Raw genomic sequence first — 21,325 nt, forward strand, 5'->3', positions numbered from 1 at the left:
GGAGGAGGTGTTATCCTTACTGATTGCTGTCTGTGGGTTAGGAAGTTCAGGATCCAGTCATAGAGAGGGGAGCCAAGCCCCAGGCCATGGAGTTTGGAAAGAAGTTTCACAGGAATAACGGTGTTGAAGGCAGAGCTGTAGTCAATAAACAGGACTCTGACATAGGTGTCTTTGTTGTCTAGGTGTTCCAGGGTTGAGTGCAGGGCCAGGGAGATGGCTTCTGCTGTGGACCTGTTGCGATGGTAGGCGAACTGCAGTGGATCAAGGCAATATGGGAGCCCATATTTGATTTGTGCCATGAATAGCCTTTTGAAGCACTTCATAATGATGGATAGCCTCTTTCTGCACTGGAGGGATTCTATGATTGTGGCTTGTCATGCGACACTGAATATTCTGTGTATCAAGGTTTGAGAGCAGAAGATATTTCATCCACCACTCATAACATGGTGTCAGGAGTGTGTACCTAAAATTGAATAGACTCTGATAGACAGTAAGAAGTCTCACAATACCAGGTTTAAGTCCAACCAGTTTATTTGATAGTAACCCCATAAGCTTTCGGAAACGGTGTTCCTTCGTCAGGTGTGTGGAAGGTTCTGATCAGAGAAAGGCATATAAAGATACACACAGTTTATAGAATACTGATTAGAATGCAAGTCTTTGCAGCTAATCAGATCCAGATGGAAGACAGCCAGCTGTTGTAAGGAACAGTAGAGAATAACTAAAACTCCAATTTGCAACTTTGTACAGGACATTAACTGCTGGGTGAGTCAGTAGGATTTTGAATATTCCAGCGAGGGTTTCTTATGGAGTTGAAGGCAAATTTGAAACCAAATTGGAAACCCTTCCTGTCTCAATGGCAGAACTATGAAATTGCCACAGAATGAAACAAGAGACCTGAACAAATGAGAGTACCAACTCTGTTATCAGTTTTGTGGAAAGAGTGCTACAAACTCTCACACTATACTTCATTGAGAGGCAGAAACATAAACCTTGTGAGATATTGGAGGTCTTGAATATCTACACTAAGCCCTTTACTCATATTACAATGTTACTTACAAACATGACGTGTTCAACACCTAAACTCATGAAGAGGGGGAGAATATTGATCAGCATGTGGCTGTGCTGTTACTTCCAGCAGAAGCTTGTGAATTTGAATAACTGAAGCATGATCTGATCAGAAATAGGATTGCCTTTGGAACAAGACAGCCTGCCACAAGACCATGTCTGTTCTAAGAAGATAAGCTTACTCTCAAGAATACTATTGACATGTGCAAAAGCTCTGAGGCAGCTAAAGAGCAGCTGAAGAGTATATACAGGAGAACTGACGAGGCTTTGCACTCAATGCAGAAATGCAAGAACTATCTACAGAAGGTCAAGCAGAAAGATCAAGGCCAGATTACTGAATGCAAATACTGCAGAGGATATCACTTAAAAGCAAAGGAGGCACATTCAATGTGGGGAAAGCAGTGCTCTGACTGCAAGAAGCTGGTCACTTTGCACACAGAAATGTTGCTGGAAAGAAGAAAAGGAAGCCTTTAAAGATGGTTGGTGGACAAATGTTGGACAATGATCTGGACTAATTGCTGTCCATCCCAGAATTGGTCCGCCTGGGAGAGGCAGGTGTCTATTTACACCAGTTTCTGCTGAGCAATTGGCCAGTGGATAGTTGGCCCAACCAGTAAAATCGACCAGGCCTCCTCCAGAAACAAATCTGGGGCTGGAGGTCCCATTTCTCCCCCCCACCCCCACCCCCACCCCCCGCGCGCCAATAGGTTAAGATCTGAGCAGTCATTCCCAGTAAATGTAATTGGGATGGCAAAACCTTTTCTGTTTCACACAAAAGCACTGCAGGGAAACACAAAAACATCAGTGGGAGACAGACAGCATTGGGCAGTGATCCATTAAGACATGGCTGGCATTGATGCTGCAATAGACAAATTGTGTCTGAAAGTCTTCGCACATTCCTTGAAATACATTGGAGGAATCAGATATCCAGAAAACAAAAGTGTAACTCATTAACAAATGTTTATGAAATAACTCCTCTGAGGTATCACTTCACTAAATGTAGATTTATTTACATAGTAAACAACACTCAGACAGGTACTTTCTCATTCAGGTGTATAAACCTGGAGTGCCAGCAGCCCTCTCATTCTACACTATGTATATCTGCAGGGCTCTCTGATGGGACAATCCATTACTAACTCAATCTGGGAGCTCATACTCTTAGAGGTCCATATTGTAGGCCTCATTAAAATCATTGCAGTTTGCATTGAGGTTATTAAGTTAAGTTTCTCTCCTGCTGGACGATAACATTTGCCATGGTTATAATACAAGTACCCTTTAAATTTTTAATTTTTAAAAGTTCATTCATGGGACATGGATGTTGCTGGCTGGCCAACATTTATTGCCCATTCCTAGTTGCCCTTGAGAAAGTGATGGTGAGCTGCCTTCTTCAATCGCTGCAGTCCATGTTCTATGGGTTGACCCACAATGCCGTTAGGGAGAATTTCAGGATTACGACCCAGCGACTGTGAGGAAAAGCAATATATTTCCAAGTCAGGATAGTGAGTGGAGGGGACCTGCAAGCGGTGGTGTTCCCATGTATCTTCTGCCCATGTCCTTCTAGTTGGTTTTGGAATGTGCTGCCTAAGGATCTTTGGTGAATTGCTACAGTGCTTATCTTGGGAGATAGTACACTTTGTTACTACTGAGCGTTGGTGGTGGAGGGAGTGGAGGCTTGAGGCTGTGGTGCCAATCAAGCAAGCTGCTTTGTCCTGGATGGTGTCAAGCTTCTCAAGTGTTGTTGGAGCTGGACATCCAGGCAAGCGGGGAGTTTTCCATCACACTCCTGACTTATGCCTTATAGATGGGGGACAGGCTTTTGGGAGTCAGGTGGTGAGTTACTCATTGCTGTATTCCTAGCCTCTGACCTGTTCTTGTAGCCACTGCATTTATGTGGCGGGTCCAGCTGAGGTTGTGGTCAATGATAAGCCCAAGGCATTGAATGTCAAGGCGCTGTGGTTAGAATGTCTCTTATTGGCTTCAGTCGTTGCTTGGCATTTGTGTGGCACGAATGTTACTTTCCCCTTGTCAACCCAAGCCTGGATATTCTGCAGACCTTGTTACATTTGAACATGGACTGCTTCATGAAAAATAGCTGCTCTTCATTTGCATGACCAATAGGTATTTTTGCTCCCTATACTTCTGTCTGAATATCATTTCTCTGTGTACTCTACTGTCGTGCAACACAACTTTCATGAGAATGCTAACAATGTATTAGACAATATTAAAATACTTCCAGGAAAGCTTTATGAGCTGCTTCAGAACATGGTAGTGAGGGTTTAATGACGAAAGTGTTGAAAGGATTTGATAGTTTCTCCATATCAACCCTATCTTATCGGCTGGTGACTGGGGAATGGTTTTCAATGGGTAAAAAGTAAAAAGTACATCATCTTCAAATTAGAGTACGCTTATTCAGGAGGGACGTCAGAAAGTACTTCCCCACAAAGAGCAGCAGAAATCAAGAACTCTGATCCTAAAAAGGCAAAGGAGCCCTCAAGACTGAGGACTTGTACAGCAATAGCAGGCAAATGGAGTTGTGGGTGCAAATCTGCTCTAATCTAATTGAATTGGGGAGCGAGGCTGCTTTTGATTCTATTGTTGCTATGATTTAACCTTCGCTAGTTATTTATTTAAAAGGTGAATTATTTTTCAAATCAAAAATGCAGTCATATTTTGTCATTGTGGGGAAGACTGCCTGCAGCTTTTAGTTTATGCTTTCTGAGCAGAGTGTGTGCGAGGTCAACTCTTCCCATCATTTGTTCTAATGCATCTTTGATAGTTTTCATGCAGTTACAACATATTGAGAAGCATGCAATTACAGAATGGTTACAGCTCAGAAGGTGGCCGTTTAGCATGTAAAGCCTGTGCTGATTCTCTGCTATGACAATTTAGTTTGGCCTCTGCCCAATGCTCTCATCAATGCTTTCTATTTTTTTTAAATCAACAACAGAACCTCTGAAATCTCAGTGCAATGCACAGAATTTGACCTGAATCAGGTTTGGTATTCTTGTTTTGATGACATAAGTGCACACTAAAATATGACTGGATCATCTGTCTGACACTATCATAACTCAGGAAAATTTGTATTTTCTGGGAACTTTGGATATATCAAGCTCTTTTTTCTGCAGACATTTTTTCTCCTCATTCCCATTCCATCACCCATCATCCTGACTTGAAGCTAAATCACCGTCCCTTCACTGTGGCTGAGTCTCAACCTTGGAATTCCCTCCCTAACAGCACTGTGGGTGTACCTACACCTAAGGGACAGCAGCAGTTCAGGAAGGCAGCTCATTACCTCTCTAAGGCAACTAGGGATAGGCAATAAATTCTGGCCCAGTCAGTGGCATCCACATCCCGTAAATGAATAACAAATCAACTCCTGATCTACAGGTTGATGTCACTGCCAAATGTAATCGGGATGTGGAGATGCCAGCCTTGGACTGGGGTGGGCACAGTCAGAAGCCTCACAACACCAGCTTAAAGTCCAGCAGTTTTATTTGGTAGCACAAGCTTTCGGAGCACTGCTCCTTCGTCAGGTAACTCACCTGAAGAAGGAGCAGTGCTCCAAAAGCTCGTGTTACCAAATAAACCTGTTGGATTTCAACCTGGTGTTGGAAGTGTAATCAGAAAGGAAACAATGGTAACTGGAACCCATTTCTGCATTGTGGCACAGTGATGAGCACTGCTGCGTAACAGCACCAGGGACCTGGGTTCAATTCCAAGCTTGGGTCACCGTCTTGCAGAGTTTGCACACTCTCCTCACGTCTGGATGGGTTTCCTCTGGGTGCTCCAGTTTCCTCCTACAGTCCGAAAGATGTGCTGGCTAGGTATATTGGCAATGTTAAATTCTCCCTCAGTGTACCCGAACAGGCACCGGGGTGTGGCGACTAGGGGATTTTCACAGTAATTTCATTGCACTGTTACTGTAAGCCTACTTGTGACACGAATAAATAAACTGTAAAACTGATCTTTGAACTCCTTCATAACCACCAGTCAGAATAAATGCCCTGAGTGCTCCAGCATATTTACACCATAATGTACAACAGCATCATGATACTTGGCTTAGGATCAATATGTTACTTGTTGAAATTGCTATAATGATTTTTTATTTTTGCACAAAGTGCTATTGAGGGCCTTGGCACACCTGGTGTAACCTCTAAAAGGATTTACAAAAGTAGAACACTCAAGGAGATAATTTAAGGAAGGAGAATAAAGCAGGAAGGGAATTTCGGAATTGTCTTCCCAGGACCTGAATTACACAGGCTTAAAAATGACCTGGTAGCAGAGGATAGAGTGAAAGGTCAGTGGAATAAAAGCTTGCTCCAACATGAGCAATAGCACTCTCACAGGCACATCAAGTGACTGGCATCAGTTGGTGCCGTAATTTTTATGATTATAGTGGTAGACGCTGATTTGCTGAAATTTTGGCAACAATTGTTACAAATTCCCACTTTTGGCATCATTGTCTCAGCAGGTAGAAGCCACCAAAAACAAATATTCTTCTGCCATAGTTGAGCACTTCATAAGTCCATTCTCCACAATGTGTGGAAGAGGAGAGAGTTGCTTTCCTTGTACCAAAATCTCAGAGCTGTCATTGCAGTCCCAACAGAGTTACCATCAGGAATGCATCGCGCGGATCACAGTGTGTTAGAAGGTTGGGTTGGGGCGGGGTGTGCAAGAGAGTCAAAAGGAAGAGAAAGCGAACATTAAACTGAGCATGAAATGGAGGACAAAGATGAGTGGCAAACAAGAAAAACCAGTGACCTACAACTGCGCCTTGCCATAAGGAATTAATACTGATCAACATGGCGTTGCTGTAAGTAGCACAAAATGGACTAATGTTTCCCTCTGCATCCCTCCCCCCCGCCCCCAACCCACCCCTCCCCTTATCCTTTAGACAGTGTGTGCATATTTTCTAATGAAAAATGTCTTGATATCCTTTATGGCAGGTGACATGTGCATCAAAATGCTTGGCACCATGCGAATCACCTTTTTCTCCTTTCAATCACCTCCTCCCCATTGTAAGCTCCTGTCTGCTCCTCAAGGGTATACCTGAGACTTGGTGCCAGAGAAGATGTCATTATGGAACGGACAAAATGCCTCTGGAAGATCAAGTAATATCCTCAGTTCACTGGAGTTTTGTTGATGAGAACCAAGGCCTAATTTCTGGTGTGTCTCAGACGTTGATACATACAAAATACATTTCTAACAAATCCATAAGACCATAAGAAATGGTAGTAGGAGTAAACCATTCAGCCCTCAAGCCTGCTCCACAATTCAATAAGATCATGGCTGATCTGACATTTTCATGTCCACTTTCCTGGCCCTTTTCCATAACTCTCGATTCTCTTACTGATCAAAAATCTATCTCAACCTTAAATATGCACAAGGACTCTGCCCCCACAGCTCTCTGTGGCAAAAAGTTCCCAAGACTCAACCCTCAGAGAAGAACTTCTTCCTCATCCCTGTTTTAAATTGGCTTCCTTTTTTCTCCTGAGACTATGCCCTCTGGTCCTAGGCTCGCCCATGAAAGGGAACATCCTCACAGCATTTACCCAGTCAAGCTCTTTAAGAATCCCATAAGTTTCGACAAGATTGCTTCTTCTCCTTCTAAGTTCAATGAATAGGATCTGAACTTGTTTAACCTTTCTTCATAAGACAATCTCTTGATATCAGGGATCATCCTAGTGAGCCTTCCCTGAACTGCTGCCAATTAAATGTTTCCTGAAACAAGGGGACCAAAGTTCCTCACAGTATTCCAGATGTGGTCTCAGAGAAGAACAGACCAATCAGGGTGGCTTAATCCTGCGATTTATCATTCTGCTTGCCCTCCAGTGGTACTACGCCCAAAGCTGCACTCAGGACACCCTGGATTAAAAGCAACTAAAGCCAGGAATTACTGTACTGACCCTGTATGAATAATGACAGAGACAGGGAAGTATCAAGATGTGCACCTTATAATGTGCTAAAGCCACACAAGATGAAGGAATCACAACATCAGCATGAGGTCCCAGATCTCCTGTGGGCATTCACGGCAGCTGACATTTTTCAGCACAATGACAAACAGCAACTTGGTCCACATTAACTCATACTCCCGGTGGTTTGAACTCGGCTCCCTTCTGAACACAGCCAGCAGTTTGGTGATTATAAAGCTGAAGAAGAAAGGCTTTGCCACACATGGCATCCTGCAGACACTCATGACAGACAATGCTCGACACTTTGTCCCTGCGGAGTTTCAAAGTTTTGCAAGCATCTGGGGGTTTGGAGCACAGCACCGAGCAGCCACCCTTCCAGCCACAATCAAACAGACTAGCAGAAAGAGCGGTACACTCAGCCAGACGTCTCTTTGAAAACAGTGCACGGAACCACGCTGATTACAATGCTGCACTACTTCATCTGTACAACCTTCTGTGATGGTGTCTGCTCTTGGGACCACAACATCTTTTCTCTGGGTGCACAAGGACACTTCCAATGTTCTGTTGCAGCCTAAAATTGAATCCAGTGTACAAAGCGCCCTGATACAGCACAAACTGCGCAATGAGGCCCAGCAAAATGGACATGGACCATAGGACAGACTCCCCTCCACGTGTTGGTTCTAGTACATGCTCTGGATGTCTGAGCAAGCCCATTAGACAATATTGGAATTTCAGCACTACACAGATTGATTGGATTGGCGAACGTGTTTTGTTTGATTTTTGTCTTTGCATTGTTCCCTCATACCATATGCTTAAGAAGAGGTGATGTACACACAATGAGCTGTACACCAAGTTGCAAGAGCCCAATCTGTGCTTCATTGTTCATATAAAACATTGTACACGGTTGTATAGCTAATAGCTTTTGTACACTCATTTGTATATAGTTTGCACTATTGTGCATTGTTACACCTTGTACCACCATAGGCATAATGCAAATGGAAAGGATGTGGACCAGATCATCATAGGATCATGTGATGAAATGGTCACGTGACAGGAATGTTCAATAATTATCTGGGGCCTCGGGCAGAACGCAAATATTTCCTACAGCTGCAGAGTTAGTTCAATAAATCCATTGCTTCCACTATCCTTGTTACAGTCGGGGTTTCAGGAAACCACAGAAAACTACACAGACCAATGACTCTGACAGCTGAAGGTTGTCAGTATGTACAATTTTTCAAAGATGTATCAGTTCTATTAAGCCAAGCAAAACTTTCTTGGTTGCCTTTTCAAAGTTCTTCAAAGAAAAGACAGAAGACAAATTTCAACCTTCATTGATTTGGTACCTTGTATTTTTGGACAATTAATCATAGAAGTTAATCATAGAATCATACAGTGCAGGAGGCGGCCATTCGGCCCATCAAGTCTGCATTGAACACAATCCCGATCGCTGATGACCGCACATATTTACCCTAGTTAGTTCCCCTTGACACTAAAGGGCAATTTAGCATGGCCAAACCACCTAACCCGCACATCTTTGGACTGTGGGAGGAAACTGGAGCACCCAAAAAGAAAACACACAGACATGGGGAGAATGTGCAAATTCCACACAGACAGTGAGCTATTGAGGCAGCAGTGCTAACCACTGTGCTACCGTGCTGCCCACTGAAACTGTAAATATAGTTCAGGTGATATAGGCAACTGAGTAAAATGATTTATGTCATTACACTGAAGGAAAAATATAACTTTTTTAGGATGGTATATACCTTCTGCAAAAAATCTTAAGGAAATAGTATATAAATGATCTGAAGTGATTTCAATGTCTAGTATTATGACCACAGAACAGAATAAGATTTAAACTGTCTCCTTTAATTCAAAGTTAAGATTAAGTAATTTAGAGAGGAGTTGAAAACTCCTACAGAATGTGTCTGGAGAGATGCATATGTGAAAGTAAGGTGCATACAGGAATTCACAGACAAATGATAGTTTTTGGCAACATAGAAGTCTCAGTCATAAGAAGATCTGAAGAGTGACACTGGAAATGGTGCAGTCCTGCCAGGCAGGGGAAAGTGGCTGTTTTTGGATTAACAACGAAGCAAAGTGCTCGTGAGGACAGAACTTCAGTTGGAGGAAAAATGATTTTGGAGAGTTAAAAAAAATGTAATCACTGGGGAGGTTCCATCCTGGAAGTTTCACCATGGTGGGGTGAGGCGAACGGCACGCATTAAAGCCAGAGTGGCTTCGGATTTTTAAACAAAACATTTCTACTGATAATATAATGTTTAAACATGTTGTGTGGTTTCAATTGTGTTAGGGACTGAGTAAATAATACCTTTCCTGCAATTTAATGTATTAGTTGCCAACTAAGCAATGTTCAGTACACGTTGGTTTTAATGCATTTGGTATCGTAAAAGTCTTTAAAATGTGATCCTGCCATGCAATTTTTTTTTGAGTCTGTCACTGGGAAATGCACATCTCTTTTGACAAGTTACCCATCTCTACAGGGATTATACCAATCAGCACAGCAAATATGAAGGAAAAATGGGCTTGAAGCATTCAGCTAGTTGCTCCTGATAGAACATTGATAGGAAAACTGTTGTAGGCTAGGGGAAAGAAGGCTATTTGTTTCTGCAGTTTTGAAAGCTAGATCATACTGAATGCTTGGCTGGGTTTCAAAAGGGACTGAACATTTTATCTCAGCTGGGCATGGTGTTCACAATTTAATTGACAGTTTTAAGAGGTCACTGAATGATTATCCGGTTTTGATGCAGTTACTGAATAAATGACTATTTTGTTTTCAGTTAAAACTGGGTGTGGATAGGCAGATTGGTGAGGGAAAGCTAGGTTGATGTTCAAGTGGACACAGTCAAGCCTTCTAAACATAGTGTAAAGTTTATCTCTTTGAACAATAAAATTGAAACATTTAATGAGCCAGGCAGAGTACAAAATAGGAAGCATTAGTTGGAATATTTATTTTAATGCCAAATTATGTAGGCAGCACAATGGCACAGTGGTTAACACTGCTGCCTCACACCACCTTGGACTCAGGTTCGATTCCCATCTTGGGTCACTATATGTGCGGAGTCTGCATGTTCTCCCCGTCCCTGCATGGGTTTCCTCAGGGTGCTCTGGTCTCCTCCCACAATCCGAAAGACATCTTGTTAGGTTCAATGGCCATGCTACATTCTCCCTCAGTGTCCCTGAACAGGCACCAGAGTTTGGCGACTCGGGGATTTTAACAATAACTTCATTGCAGCGTTAGTGTAAGCCTACTTGTGACACACATAAATAAATTTTAAGGTTTAACTTTAAAATGTAGGAAAGAAAGATGGGATTAAGAGAGAAAGGTAAAGGGACTGAAATTTTTTTTAAAAATACTAAAAAGAATTTGCAACAATAATTAAAATCTATAGGAATGGGAATCCAAAATTACAGAAGGTAATTTGCAGTGGCAGAGAGTGATTAAGAGTTAACATACTTCTAAAATTGCATTTATGTTCCAAAGAAGACACAAGAATGATCCCTGGAATGAAGAGCTTGTCGTATGAGGGACAGTTGAGGAATTTGGGTCTGCACTCGGAGTCTAAAAGGATGAGGGAGGATCTTATTGAAATATACAAGGCAATGCAAGGCCTGTGTAGAGTGGACATGGAGAGGATGTTTCCACAGTAGGAAAAAATAGAACCAGAGGGCACAACATCAGGCTTACGGGACAATCCTTTAAAATAGAGATGAGGAGGAACTCCTTCAGCCAGAGAGTGGTGAATTTGTGGAACTCATTGCTGCAGAAGCCAGATCATTGTGTTCCTTTAAGACAGAGATAGATAGGGTCTTGATTAATAAGGGGACCAGGGGTTATAGGGAGAAGGCAGGAGAATGGGGATGAGAAAAATATCAGCCATGATTGAATGACAGAGCAGACTCGATGGGTTGAGTGGCCTAATTCTCCTCCTATGTCTTATGGTCTTATTTTCTCTATTCGGTTTACTGGGTATCTGGATGCCAAGTACCACAGTCTCAAACACTCCCATCTGTTTTAATGGAGAGTCACTGGGTGAGACACTGGTTATAGTAAAGTTTCTGAGGTGGAAGTGAGGAACAGGAGAAATACTCTTCATCATAGAATTCCCTGTCTCTGACTGTCCTTTTAGCACTGAGGCTAGTCCCGTTTCATTTGTTGTCAACGATGACTCCAGGAAGCTGATAGTAGAGGGGACAATGATGATAATCACACGTGATGTCAAGAATGTGCAATTACATTTTCTCTTGTAACAGATGGTTATTGTTTTCTACTTATGTGGTGCAAAAATTACGTATCACTCACCAACCCAAGCCTGAATGTTGTTCAAGTCTCGCAATCTTCAGACTGCTTCAACAACTGCTGAGTTACAAATAAGGTTGGACATTGAACGACCATCAGTGAATGTCTCCAGTTCTGACCTTAAGGTCATTAATGAAGCAGCTAAAGATGGTTTGACACAGGGCACTGTTCCAAGGAACTCAGGCAGAGATACCCTGGAGCTGAGAGAATTGGCCTCCACTAATTTCAACCGTCATTCTTTACAATAGGTGTGACTCCAACGAATAAAGTATTGTCCCCCTGAATCCCATTAACTTCAATTTTATAAGGGCTCCTTCGATGCCACGTTCTGTCAAATGCTATGCTGATGTTAATTCAATTTGAATCCTGCTCTTTTGTCTATGTTTGGATCAATATTGTAGTGAGATCTGGAGCAGAGTTGTCCTGGCGGAACCTAAACTGAGCTTCGGTGAGCGAGTTTATGGTGCTAAGTGCCACTTAACAACAGCCTCAATGACTGATCTCTGATAGTCTTATCACTTCTTTCACCACACAGTCTGGCTATTTTAAAAAGCATCAGCGATGTACGGAAATAGAAAGCTGGATTAATACTAATAACGTTTTTCGGTAACTGGATTTATTTTGTCAAGTGGCACTGATTGTGAGATATTCTCTTTACTATTTAATTTAAACTCTGCTGGAAGCTTTATCATTGTGGAGCAATACCCTGCGGTCATGAAATTACACACAAAGTGTAGGAGAGAAAGCTAGTACCTTGATTGAACATTTGCATTAATGCAACATAGAGATTTAAAAAAAATGGGTCAACTTTAGTAATTTCCGAGCAAAAATCTACTCCATGCAATTCAGGCTGCCCAATTTAAATATAATCTCAGTGGGCCATAATTTGTAGCAGCAGGGAATTGAATGTGCCTACCATTTGTTAGACTTGCCCTTGCCTGCAAGATTTCTGAAATTTTTTGTCTTGTAAATTGCTGAAAGTGCGAGCTGGTAACCATGCAGCGAGTAAAACTGGGCACCTGGGATCTAAATGAACAGCATCAACAATCCTGTATCTCCTTTACCAACCAGACTGAAAGACTGACAAAATTAACAGCACAAGAAATGAGAAGGAAGCACAAGTTAGATTGGGTGAATTCTTTTTTCATTCATTCATGGGACATGGGCATCATTTGCTGGGCCAGCATTTATTGCCCATTCCTACTTGCCCTCGAAGGTGATGATGAACTGCCTACTTGAAACACAATATAACGATTGATACAACTCAGTGACTTGCTAGGCCATTTCAGAGGGTAGTTGAGAGTCAGCCACATTAATGTGGCTCTGGAGTCAAACGTAGGCCAGGCCAGGTAAGGACGGCACATTTTCTTCCTGAAAGGACATTAGTGAACCAGGTTGGGTTTTTCTGACAATCAGTGATTGCATAGTTATCAGTAGATTCTTAATTCCAGATATTTTTTACTGCAGTCAAATTCCACCACCTGCCATGGTGTGATTTCAACCTGGGAACCCAAGGACATTAGCTAAATCTATGGACTTAGCGATTACGCTACTAGGCCATCCACATTTTAATGTATTTAAAGATATAAGGCGAGGGGCAGAAAGATTATGTTGAAAGAGAAAGAGAGGCAGAAAGGAAATGTCATTCTTTTCATTAAAACTTTTATGTTTTAAAATTCCACACAATTCAAACGTGAAGAAATGAGAGTCCACAGTTAAAATGGTTAATTTTCGGTGGCAGAGTGGTTGACTGACAGGAATTAACACTTATCGTGTGATTAAAAGAGTGCTTGGACTAAAATGGACATAACGTAACTTTCTGTAGCTAATTTAGAATCATAGAATCCCTTTAGTGCGGAAAAGGCATTTCAGGCCATCAAATCTGCACCAACTCTCCCTTTCCCCACAACTCCACACATTTATCATAGCTAAGCCATCTAACCTACATATCTTGGGACGTTAACAGTCAACTTGCCATGACCAAGCTACCTAACCTGCACATCTTTGGACCATGGGAGGAAACCGGAGCACCCAGAGAAAACCCATACTGACACCGGGACAACATGAAAATGCCACACAGTCATATAAAGCCAGAATTGAACTCAGGTGTCTGGAAGTCTGAGGCTGCAGTGCTAACCACTGTGCCACCCATAGGCCTTTGTTACTAAATTTGTTTCCTCTAATGCAAAAACATAAAATCTCTATAATATAAAAAGAGGCCAGCTGGCTCATTGAGTCTCACTAACCTCAGAAGGAGCATCCCATCCAGACCCTCCATCTCTGCATATACCACCCCTCCCCACCCTCGCCCACCCCACCCTATCCCTGTAACACCAGCCATTTACCATGACTAATCCAACTAACCTGCACATCCTTGGACTGTGGGAGGAAACTGAAGTACCTGAAGGAAACCCATGTTTGGAGCTAAGTGCCACTCAAGAAGTATGAAGCTGTGTTTATGAGCGTAAGGATACCTGGACAGCAACTTTTGGATTTTCATATTTAAATATGCGTTTTCCCTCACCTGAATAACTGCAAATTATTGTGGATGCTAGAAATCTGAACCAAGAAGAGTCATATGGACTCAAAGTGTTAACTCTTGATTTTGATTTGATTTATTATTGTCACATATATTCGTATACAATGAAAAGTATTGTTTCTTGCATGCTGTACAGACAAAGCATACTATTCATAGAGAAGGAAAGGGGACAGTGAAGAATGTAATGTTACAGTCATAGCTAGGGTGTAGAGAAAGATCAACTTAGTGCAAGGTAAGTCCATTCAAGAGTCTGATGGCAGCAGCAAAGAAGCTGTTCTCGAATTGGTTGGTACGTGATTTCAGACTTTTGTATCTTTTTCCCAACAAAAGAAGATGGAAGAGAGTATGTCTGGGGAGTGAAAGGTCCTTAATTATGCTGGTTACTTTTCTGAGGCAGTGGGAAGTATAGACAGTATAATGGATGGGAGGTTGGTTTGCGTGATGGATTGGGCTACATTCACGACCTTTCGTAGTTTCTTGTGGTTTTGGGCAGAGCAGGAGCCATACCAAGTTGTGATACCACCATGCTTTCTATGGTACAGAGTCATATAAACGCTGGGTTTCTCGCTCCACAGACACTGCCGGGCCTGCTGAGTTTTACCATCAACTATGCCCTCACCTAAAGTTACAGCAGTATTTGCATACAACTAATGCTGAGCATTATTAGTCTCACCATTAGTCTCATAGCAAATTATGGGCCAGACAGCTTGATTCACCATCCGATTCACTTACAGGTGAGGTTTGTACATTTCAGGTGCATTTGGAGTCATATTTTCTCAGACATTAGGACACAAAAAAGGCTGTTGATGTTTCTTTTAAATCTTTCTTTTCAAATATTTGTATAAGATCACTTTAAGAGAAGTTTGAGTATCAAACTTCAATTTCTTCTGGTGATAATATATTCTGATTACACTTGGTGTGAATTTCTTTATTCCGTCCAGATTCTCCCTTCGAGCTTCTGATAATAAGCCACAATTTTGAATATTCCCCTCTGTTACACAGTCACAAATCCTTCTTTAATCTCGAAAACTTTATCAGATCCCTGCTCCAAAAAAAGCACAATATTTCAATCTTTGCTTCACAACTATTTGAAAATAGATAGAATTCATAGGTCTTTCGGATGTTGTACTTTAGAATTGAGACAGCGGACACACATTCACAGTATGAGTATGTTTCAGCTAAAACCTTAAACCATATACATGGCCAGCACTAGCTGACAGCTCTGGTTTCAACAGGTGTTAAGCAGACTTTGTGTCACTCATAAAGTGACACCAGGGTCTTTCAAGTTCTCTTCGCACTAAGAAAGGATAAGCTAACATTTCAAAGTCATTTCCAGAGGAAATTTAAACATTTTCATAATGGTATTGTCTCTCCTTCTCTATTCAAAAGACATTCTTAAATCTTACTTCAGCAAATTAGAAAAACAGACTTTAAAATCTGTTCTATAAAAAGTTTAAAGTCACTTCTATAGAAATAGAAACAATTGGATGTAATCAGGAAAGATTTTAGATTGTTATGACCATTCATCTGGCTCACTGTGTGAATAATAGAACAATTTTAACAACTAAATAATAGAGAATAATAAGGACCATCTAAAGGGAAGAGTTAATCAGAGAGATAGGGGGATAAAAGGATCTGAGTGAAGTGACTGTCGCAAACTCAGATGAGGATGATTGTTGAGGGAGTGCTTCGATCGAGGATATATTTTTGAATCTAGAGTTATAATCCACTTCAGTTGCTCATATCCTATTAGTAATACCCTTTTGCATTATTTGGATCACTGCATCTTATGAGAAGATACATCTTCTCATAAATAATTCACATAGCGTTGATCTAAATTCATGGGCAGGATTTTACCCTCGCTCAATCAGAGACCAGAACATTTCGCCCGAGGTCAGTGGACCTTCCCATTGTCCACCCTTTGCCCGCTCCCATTCCCGTGGCAGGTGGGGTAGTAGAATTCCGCCGCATGTGTTCAAATATTCCTTATTTACAATTACAAAATATTACAGGGAATAGATAATTCCAAAGTTAAACGCCAACTTAAATATATTTACAAATTTATAAACAGAATTACAGCCATTTAATCTTATACACAGTGAGACATAGATGAGGAAGATCTGCTTTATAAATCGTGTTCCCTGGCAGTTGCAGAGAATTTCATGTTACAAGGTTACAGTAATGCAGGCATGTGTAACAAACAATAATGCACAACTGGGTCCCACAAACATCAACTGAGATAAATGGCCAGTTAATCTAATTATTTGATTATTAAAGCATCTCATGTTTCTTCAAATTAGACAACAGCATGGCCACCTGATTATGCAGATAGACCTTATAACATCTCAGCAGGTATCACCACCAATATAGCATATTTGTACTTCACTGTATTATATTAGCCTAGATTATGCAATCAAGTGGGACTTGAATCTACGACCCTTATGGCAGATGTGCTACAAATAGAGTCTAGATGGCATTTCAAGTACTGAAGAATATAATATTCTATGTCTAAACCAAAACCAAAGCTGAAACATATTTATTTATATTAATATATTTTACATAATGTTAGCTAAGTCTTAATCTGTATCAGATCTTAGCTGCCAGCTTGGAATCTGAGCAGCACTAAAATAAAAGCAATTATTTTAAAAGAAATGAATCAAACTTTGAAATTTATATCAATTGATTTAACATCCCGTTCTTACAGGACCTTTTGATTTGAAGAATACTCGAAATAATTGTCATGGAATCCAATTTATGGCTCATGTACATGGCTTGTTAACTAATCAAGGTCGTTTATCAAGGATCAATATAATCTCAGCAGGTTATATATTTGCAAGATAGTTAACGTTACTGAAAGAGCATTGAGCATTGCAGCCCATGCCTCACATCTTCTGGTTCTCCTTCCTCAGGGAACATCAATCAATATTGCAAAAGAAGCAAGACGTAGCCAGGAATATTATTGCATTGCAAATGGGTCCAGCAACTAACTTCAAACCCTACTCACCCTCCTTTAATATAATCCAGGAAGGTATGCTCAGATTCAACCGTGAAAGATAGCAATGTAACCTATAAGAGGAAAGGGAAAATATGGTGAACTGATGGTTCTTCGAGCATCGTATCATGCTGGAGAAACTTAAGCAAAATGACTCAGCACCCAAAAGATAAGTTGAGGTGATATGATGTACAACATTTTTGTCCACCTAAAATATAATTATCACACTTATTTATACCAGATGCAGTAATTTATATTCAGTCCGTACATAGGCCTGAAGGAGACTTTGGTTTGGCTGTGCACCAATATAAAACCCACATTAACAGATATGGCAAAAACTGGGTGGCATGGAGAAGTTGGGCCGAAGGGCCTGTTTCCATGCTGTAAACCTCTATGACTTCACTGTATTTTTAGAGTTTTCTCGACAACTGCTATATCCTTAAGTAATCAAAATAAATAAAATTAGTTACCCATAGTTGAATGGTAATGATTTTATGACTTATGCCGAAAAAGTCACCAAATCCTGCAGCACAAAAGGTAGTCACTTAGCTCATCAACATTGTGTCAATCCTCTTAAAGAGCTATCTTTATTTTACTCCCCTGTTCTTTCTCCATAGTCCAGCAACTTGCCTTTTCCTATTTACGAATATATTCAATTCCATCTTGAAATTACCACCAAAACTATTTTCATCTCTGCCTTGACATTTTGTTAATTATCTGTGCCCTCTGGTTACCCATCCTGCTACCAATGGAAAAGGTTTCTCCCTATCTACACTATCAAAACTCCATTACATCTCTCTTTAATTTGTTCTGCTCGGTTCTCAGTAAATTAGGATCAGAAGCGATTTCTTGTAAACTATTGCTACATGACTTATAGCCATCATTTAATGGGAATTTTAGAAGTTGTCATAGACAACTTACTCAGACTAATTAGAAAATAGAGAATCTTAAATTTTTCACACCAGTTTATTTTTGTAACTCTGAATACCATAAAGTGATGGGATACTTGAAATAGGAACTGTTTTTTTAAAACAAAACATAATTCATTATTTAATGTATTTTCTTATCCTTTGTTAAGGCCATAAGACACAGGAGCAAAATTAGGCCATTCAGCCCATTGAGTCTGTTCCACCATTCAATCATTGGTTTGTTCGTTTCTTCATTCCATAAAGAATAGTGTACAGAAAAAATATAATGACCGGAGTCAGCACGAGATATCCTGGACATGACCTGTATTGCAAAGTTGTACTGATGGTGAAGTTGTCAGTATTTGCCATCATTGCACTGTGAAACTGGCAGCCATCTTTGCACCCACATATGTGTAGTTAAATGTGTAAGTCCAAGAGTGGCTGTCAGTCATTCCTTCCCGCTTCACCAGGTACATCAGTGAAGCACCCATGAGATGGCAACCTTTAGAAATCATTAATAATAGCTTCCCATCTCACTCTGTAGTATCACAGTAAAGAGCCTCTTGGGAAAAATGCCTTGTTAATTAAGGATATTAAGACATAACTATTGCTGAACAACCTTTCTCACCCTGTAAAATTGATTTTATCTTTGTGGATTACCAAACATACGAAATATCTCTATTATGATTTAAAAATTTCATGGTTCTTTAATATAATTTTATTTCAAGTTGCACTGAAATGTTGCAAACCATGGTCTGGGAAATTTACAGGTGAGAGATAAAATCTTACACAACACGTCCAAGAAATTCAACCGCAGTAAACAAGAACATTACTCACAGTTCCTGAATTAACATACTTCTTCTTCTTTATTTTCTTTTTTGGATTTATTACCTACATATAAATAAGAAAAAAAAATTACTTACATAGCTATCAAGATGAGCAATAGAACTGTTAGTTCCATCAAGGATACTTCATACAGATCTATGTCATAGTCCCCCAAGTGGGTAACTAGAATTTGCAAGAAAGGTCATGGGTAGGATGCATTTAGCCTTTTAAAATGAATTATTGTTCATCAACATAATGGCACTGGAACACTTTTGTACTTTGAGCAGGCAGAGTCAAACAGCAAGCAATCTTAGATTAATTACAGCACAGATGTTTACAGAGCAAAACGATAAGATTTAACCTTAAGCAAGTACGGAGGAGATGGTGGCGTAGTGGTAATGTGGCTAGACCAGTAATCCAGAGGCTCAAGCTCATGCACTGGGGCATATGATCGTAATTTAATGAACAAAATTAATATATCTGGAAATGAAAGCTAGTCTCAGTAATGGCGACCATAAAACCATCATCAATTGTTGTAAAAAGAAACCCAAATGGTTCACTTTTGGCAAGGGAATCTGATGTCCTTACCTGCTCGGACTTACATATGATACCATATGATACATATGATACCAGACCCACAGCAATGTGGTTGACTCTTAACTATCTTTTGAACTAGCCTAGCAAACTGCAATTCGGGACAGGCAGCCTTGCCAGTGACACCCACGTCCCATGAAAGAATAAATTGCAAAAAGAAGTAAGAACATGTACTTTATATTTTTGTCACCCATACCAGCTGTCCTTTCACAAATATTTCAATTATTATTGGCAAATTTAGGCAATTTGGTTTTAATTTTTCTAAAAATGACTGGCAATAAAAAAATTGGCCTGGATTCCCCAACAAAAAAAAAATCACTTCAAATTCTTAAGAATGATTGATGAAAGCACTTCCAGTCCGTCAGTGTGGACTGGCTTCAATTTGGATGCAATAAATAAAAAAACAATTTAATAACTCACTGCATCACGCAGAATCCCTTCCTCTCAAATGATACACTTTGAAAGTGAAATTGTAAAACATGCTATAATACTTGAATAAATTATCTAGCTTAAAATGTTGTGTTGATGTACTGGTGGTTGAAAGGAAGAAATGAGACATACCTAGCAACTTCTCATTACGTCAAGAGAAGTGCTTCACAAGCAATGAATTACTGCAGAAATGTGGTCTAATTTGATGTAAGCAGCTGACAGATTCACAGGAAGATCTCACAATAAATACCCAGTTAATATGGTTCTCATGATAGTGACGTTGGTCAGGGTAGCAGACAAACTACCTGTTTCTCTTCTGATAATCCAAAAACTCAACAAATGAGCTGACTGGGGTTATGGTTTCATCTAAATAACAAAACTGTGATCAATGCAACTCAAATGTCTGTCTAGATTCTGTGCTCAGATACTTGAACCCAAGAACTTAAGTTTCGTAAGGTTAATTATTAGGGCCACAAGTAGGCTTACATTAACACTGCAATGAAAACTACTGTGAAAACCCCTTCGTCACCACATTCTGGCACTTGTTCAGTACACTGATGAAGAAATTAGCATGGCCAATGCACCTAACCATCACAGGTTTCAGACTGGAGGAGGAAACCAGAGCACTTGGAGAAAACCCACGCAAACATGGGGAGAAGGTGCAGACTCTGCACAGACAATGACCCAAGCTGGAAATCAAACACAGGTCCCTGGCATTATGAGGCAGCAGTGCTAATCACTGTGCCATCATAGGGTTACCAGCTAAGCTGAGCTAACACTTGCAAAGGATTTAGGCCTATTTTTCATCTCCCAATGGGGGTATGATTCAGATCATAAAGTGCTGAACTTATTACTTTGCTGGAAAAGTAATTTTTCTCTGCCTTCCTAACTCTGCACAATTTTTGTGTGGCCATTTTGCAGATTGCAAAAACAGGCACTTTAATGTTTTTTTCAATTTTTGGCAACAGAGTTGAAAACTTATTATGGCAACTGTAGCCATTACGAACGCTTGACTGGGTTTTAAAAACTTCTTATAGCTTCAGCTCAGCAGGTGATCCATTGATCCAAGAATGCTTGACAATTTTAAGAAGCTGTAATAACAGATTATATTTCATTGATTGGGTTTATTGTTTGTTTCGTAGGCACTTAATGGATGACATTGGGAGTGATCCTACTGGCTCGTCACACTCATCGATCAGCTTGACAAACAGGTAAGATTGTGAGGGGATGAAAAAGAGGCAATTAACCATGGCCAATTTTTACCTAACCTGCACATCTTTGGGCTGTGGGCCAAAATTGGTGTCAACGAGTTGGGCAATTTTGTGTGTTTTAGAACACTGCACATTACAAATGAAGGCTAATCAAAGCTGAACTGTGTGATTATATAGAGGATATGATATGGGAGGTTGTGGGACAAGAAAAACAGTTTCATTAATCAATATTATTTGTTTCATCAGTTTCAGAGGACAGTCATACTGGACTTGAAAGGTAAGACTCTGTTTCTCTCTTCACAGGTATTGTTGGACTTGTTGAGTCTTTCCAGCATTTTTTGTTTTTATCAGTTGACTGGTTTGGGAATTCATAAAGGGCTCACTGACAAATATTGATTGGTCAATTATTCTCCAAGTTTCACAGTTCCCTGTGAAACCTATTATACATTCCAGACTAGATAGAACATGTGGTGATTATTTTTCTCCTACAATTTTCTCCCAGTTACAGTATTCTGACAGAGGATAATGTTGT

At 40.4% G+C, this 21,325-nt stretch overlaps 1 protein-coding gene across 4 annotated transcripts in view; it reads right to left on the reverse strand.

Annotated features, from left to right (window-relative positions):
• Positions 1 to 21,325, reverse strand: part of cpne5b (copine Vb) — a 602,363-nt gene that overhangs the window by 125,504 nt on the left and 455,534 nt on the right. For all 4 annotated transcript variants that reach the window (XM_080209682.1, XM_080209679.1, XM_080209680.1 and 1 more), the window contains 2 exons: positions 18,572 to 18,625; positions 16,839 to 16,900 (listed from right to left, as the gene is read on the reverse strand). In XM_080209682.1, coding sequence (XP_080065808.1) covers positions 16,839 to 16,900; positions 18,572 to 18,625 — 116 coding nt within the window. The remainder of the gene's footprint in view (positions 1 to 16,838; positions 16,901 to 18,571; positions 18,626 to 21,325) is intronic.

This window comes from Carcharhinus amblyrhynchos, chromosome 22, assembly GCF_965287045.1.
Source record: "Carcharhinus amblyrhynchos chromosome 22, sCarAmb.v2.hapA, whole genome shotgun sequence".
NCBI lineage: Eukaryota > Metazoa > Chordata > Chondrichthyes > Carcharhiniformes > Carcharhinidae > Carcharhinus > Carcharhinus amblyrhynchos.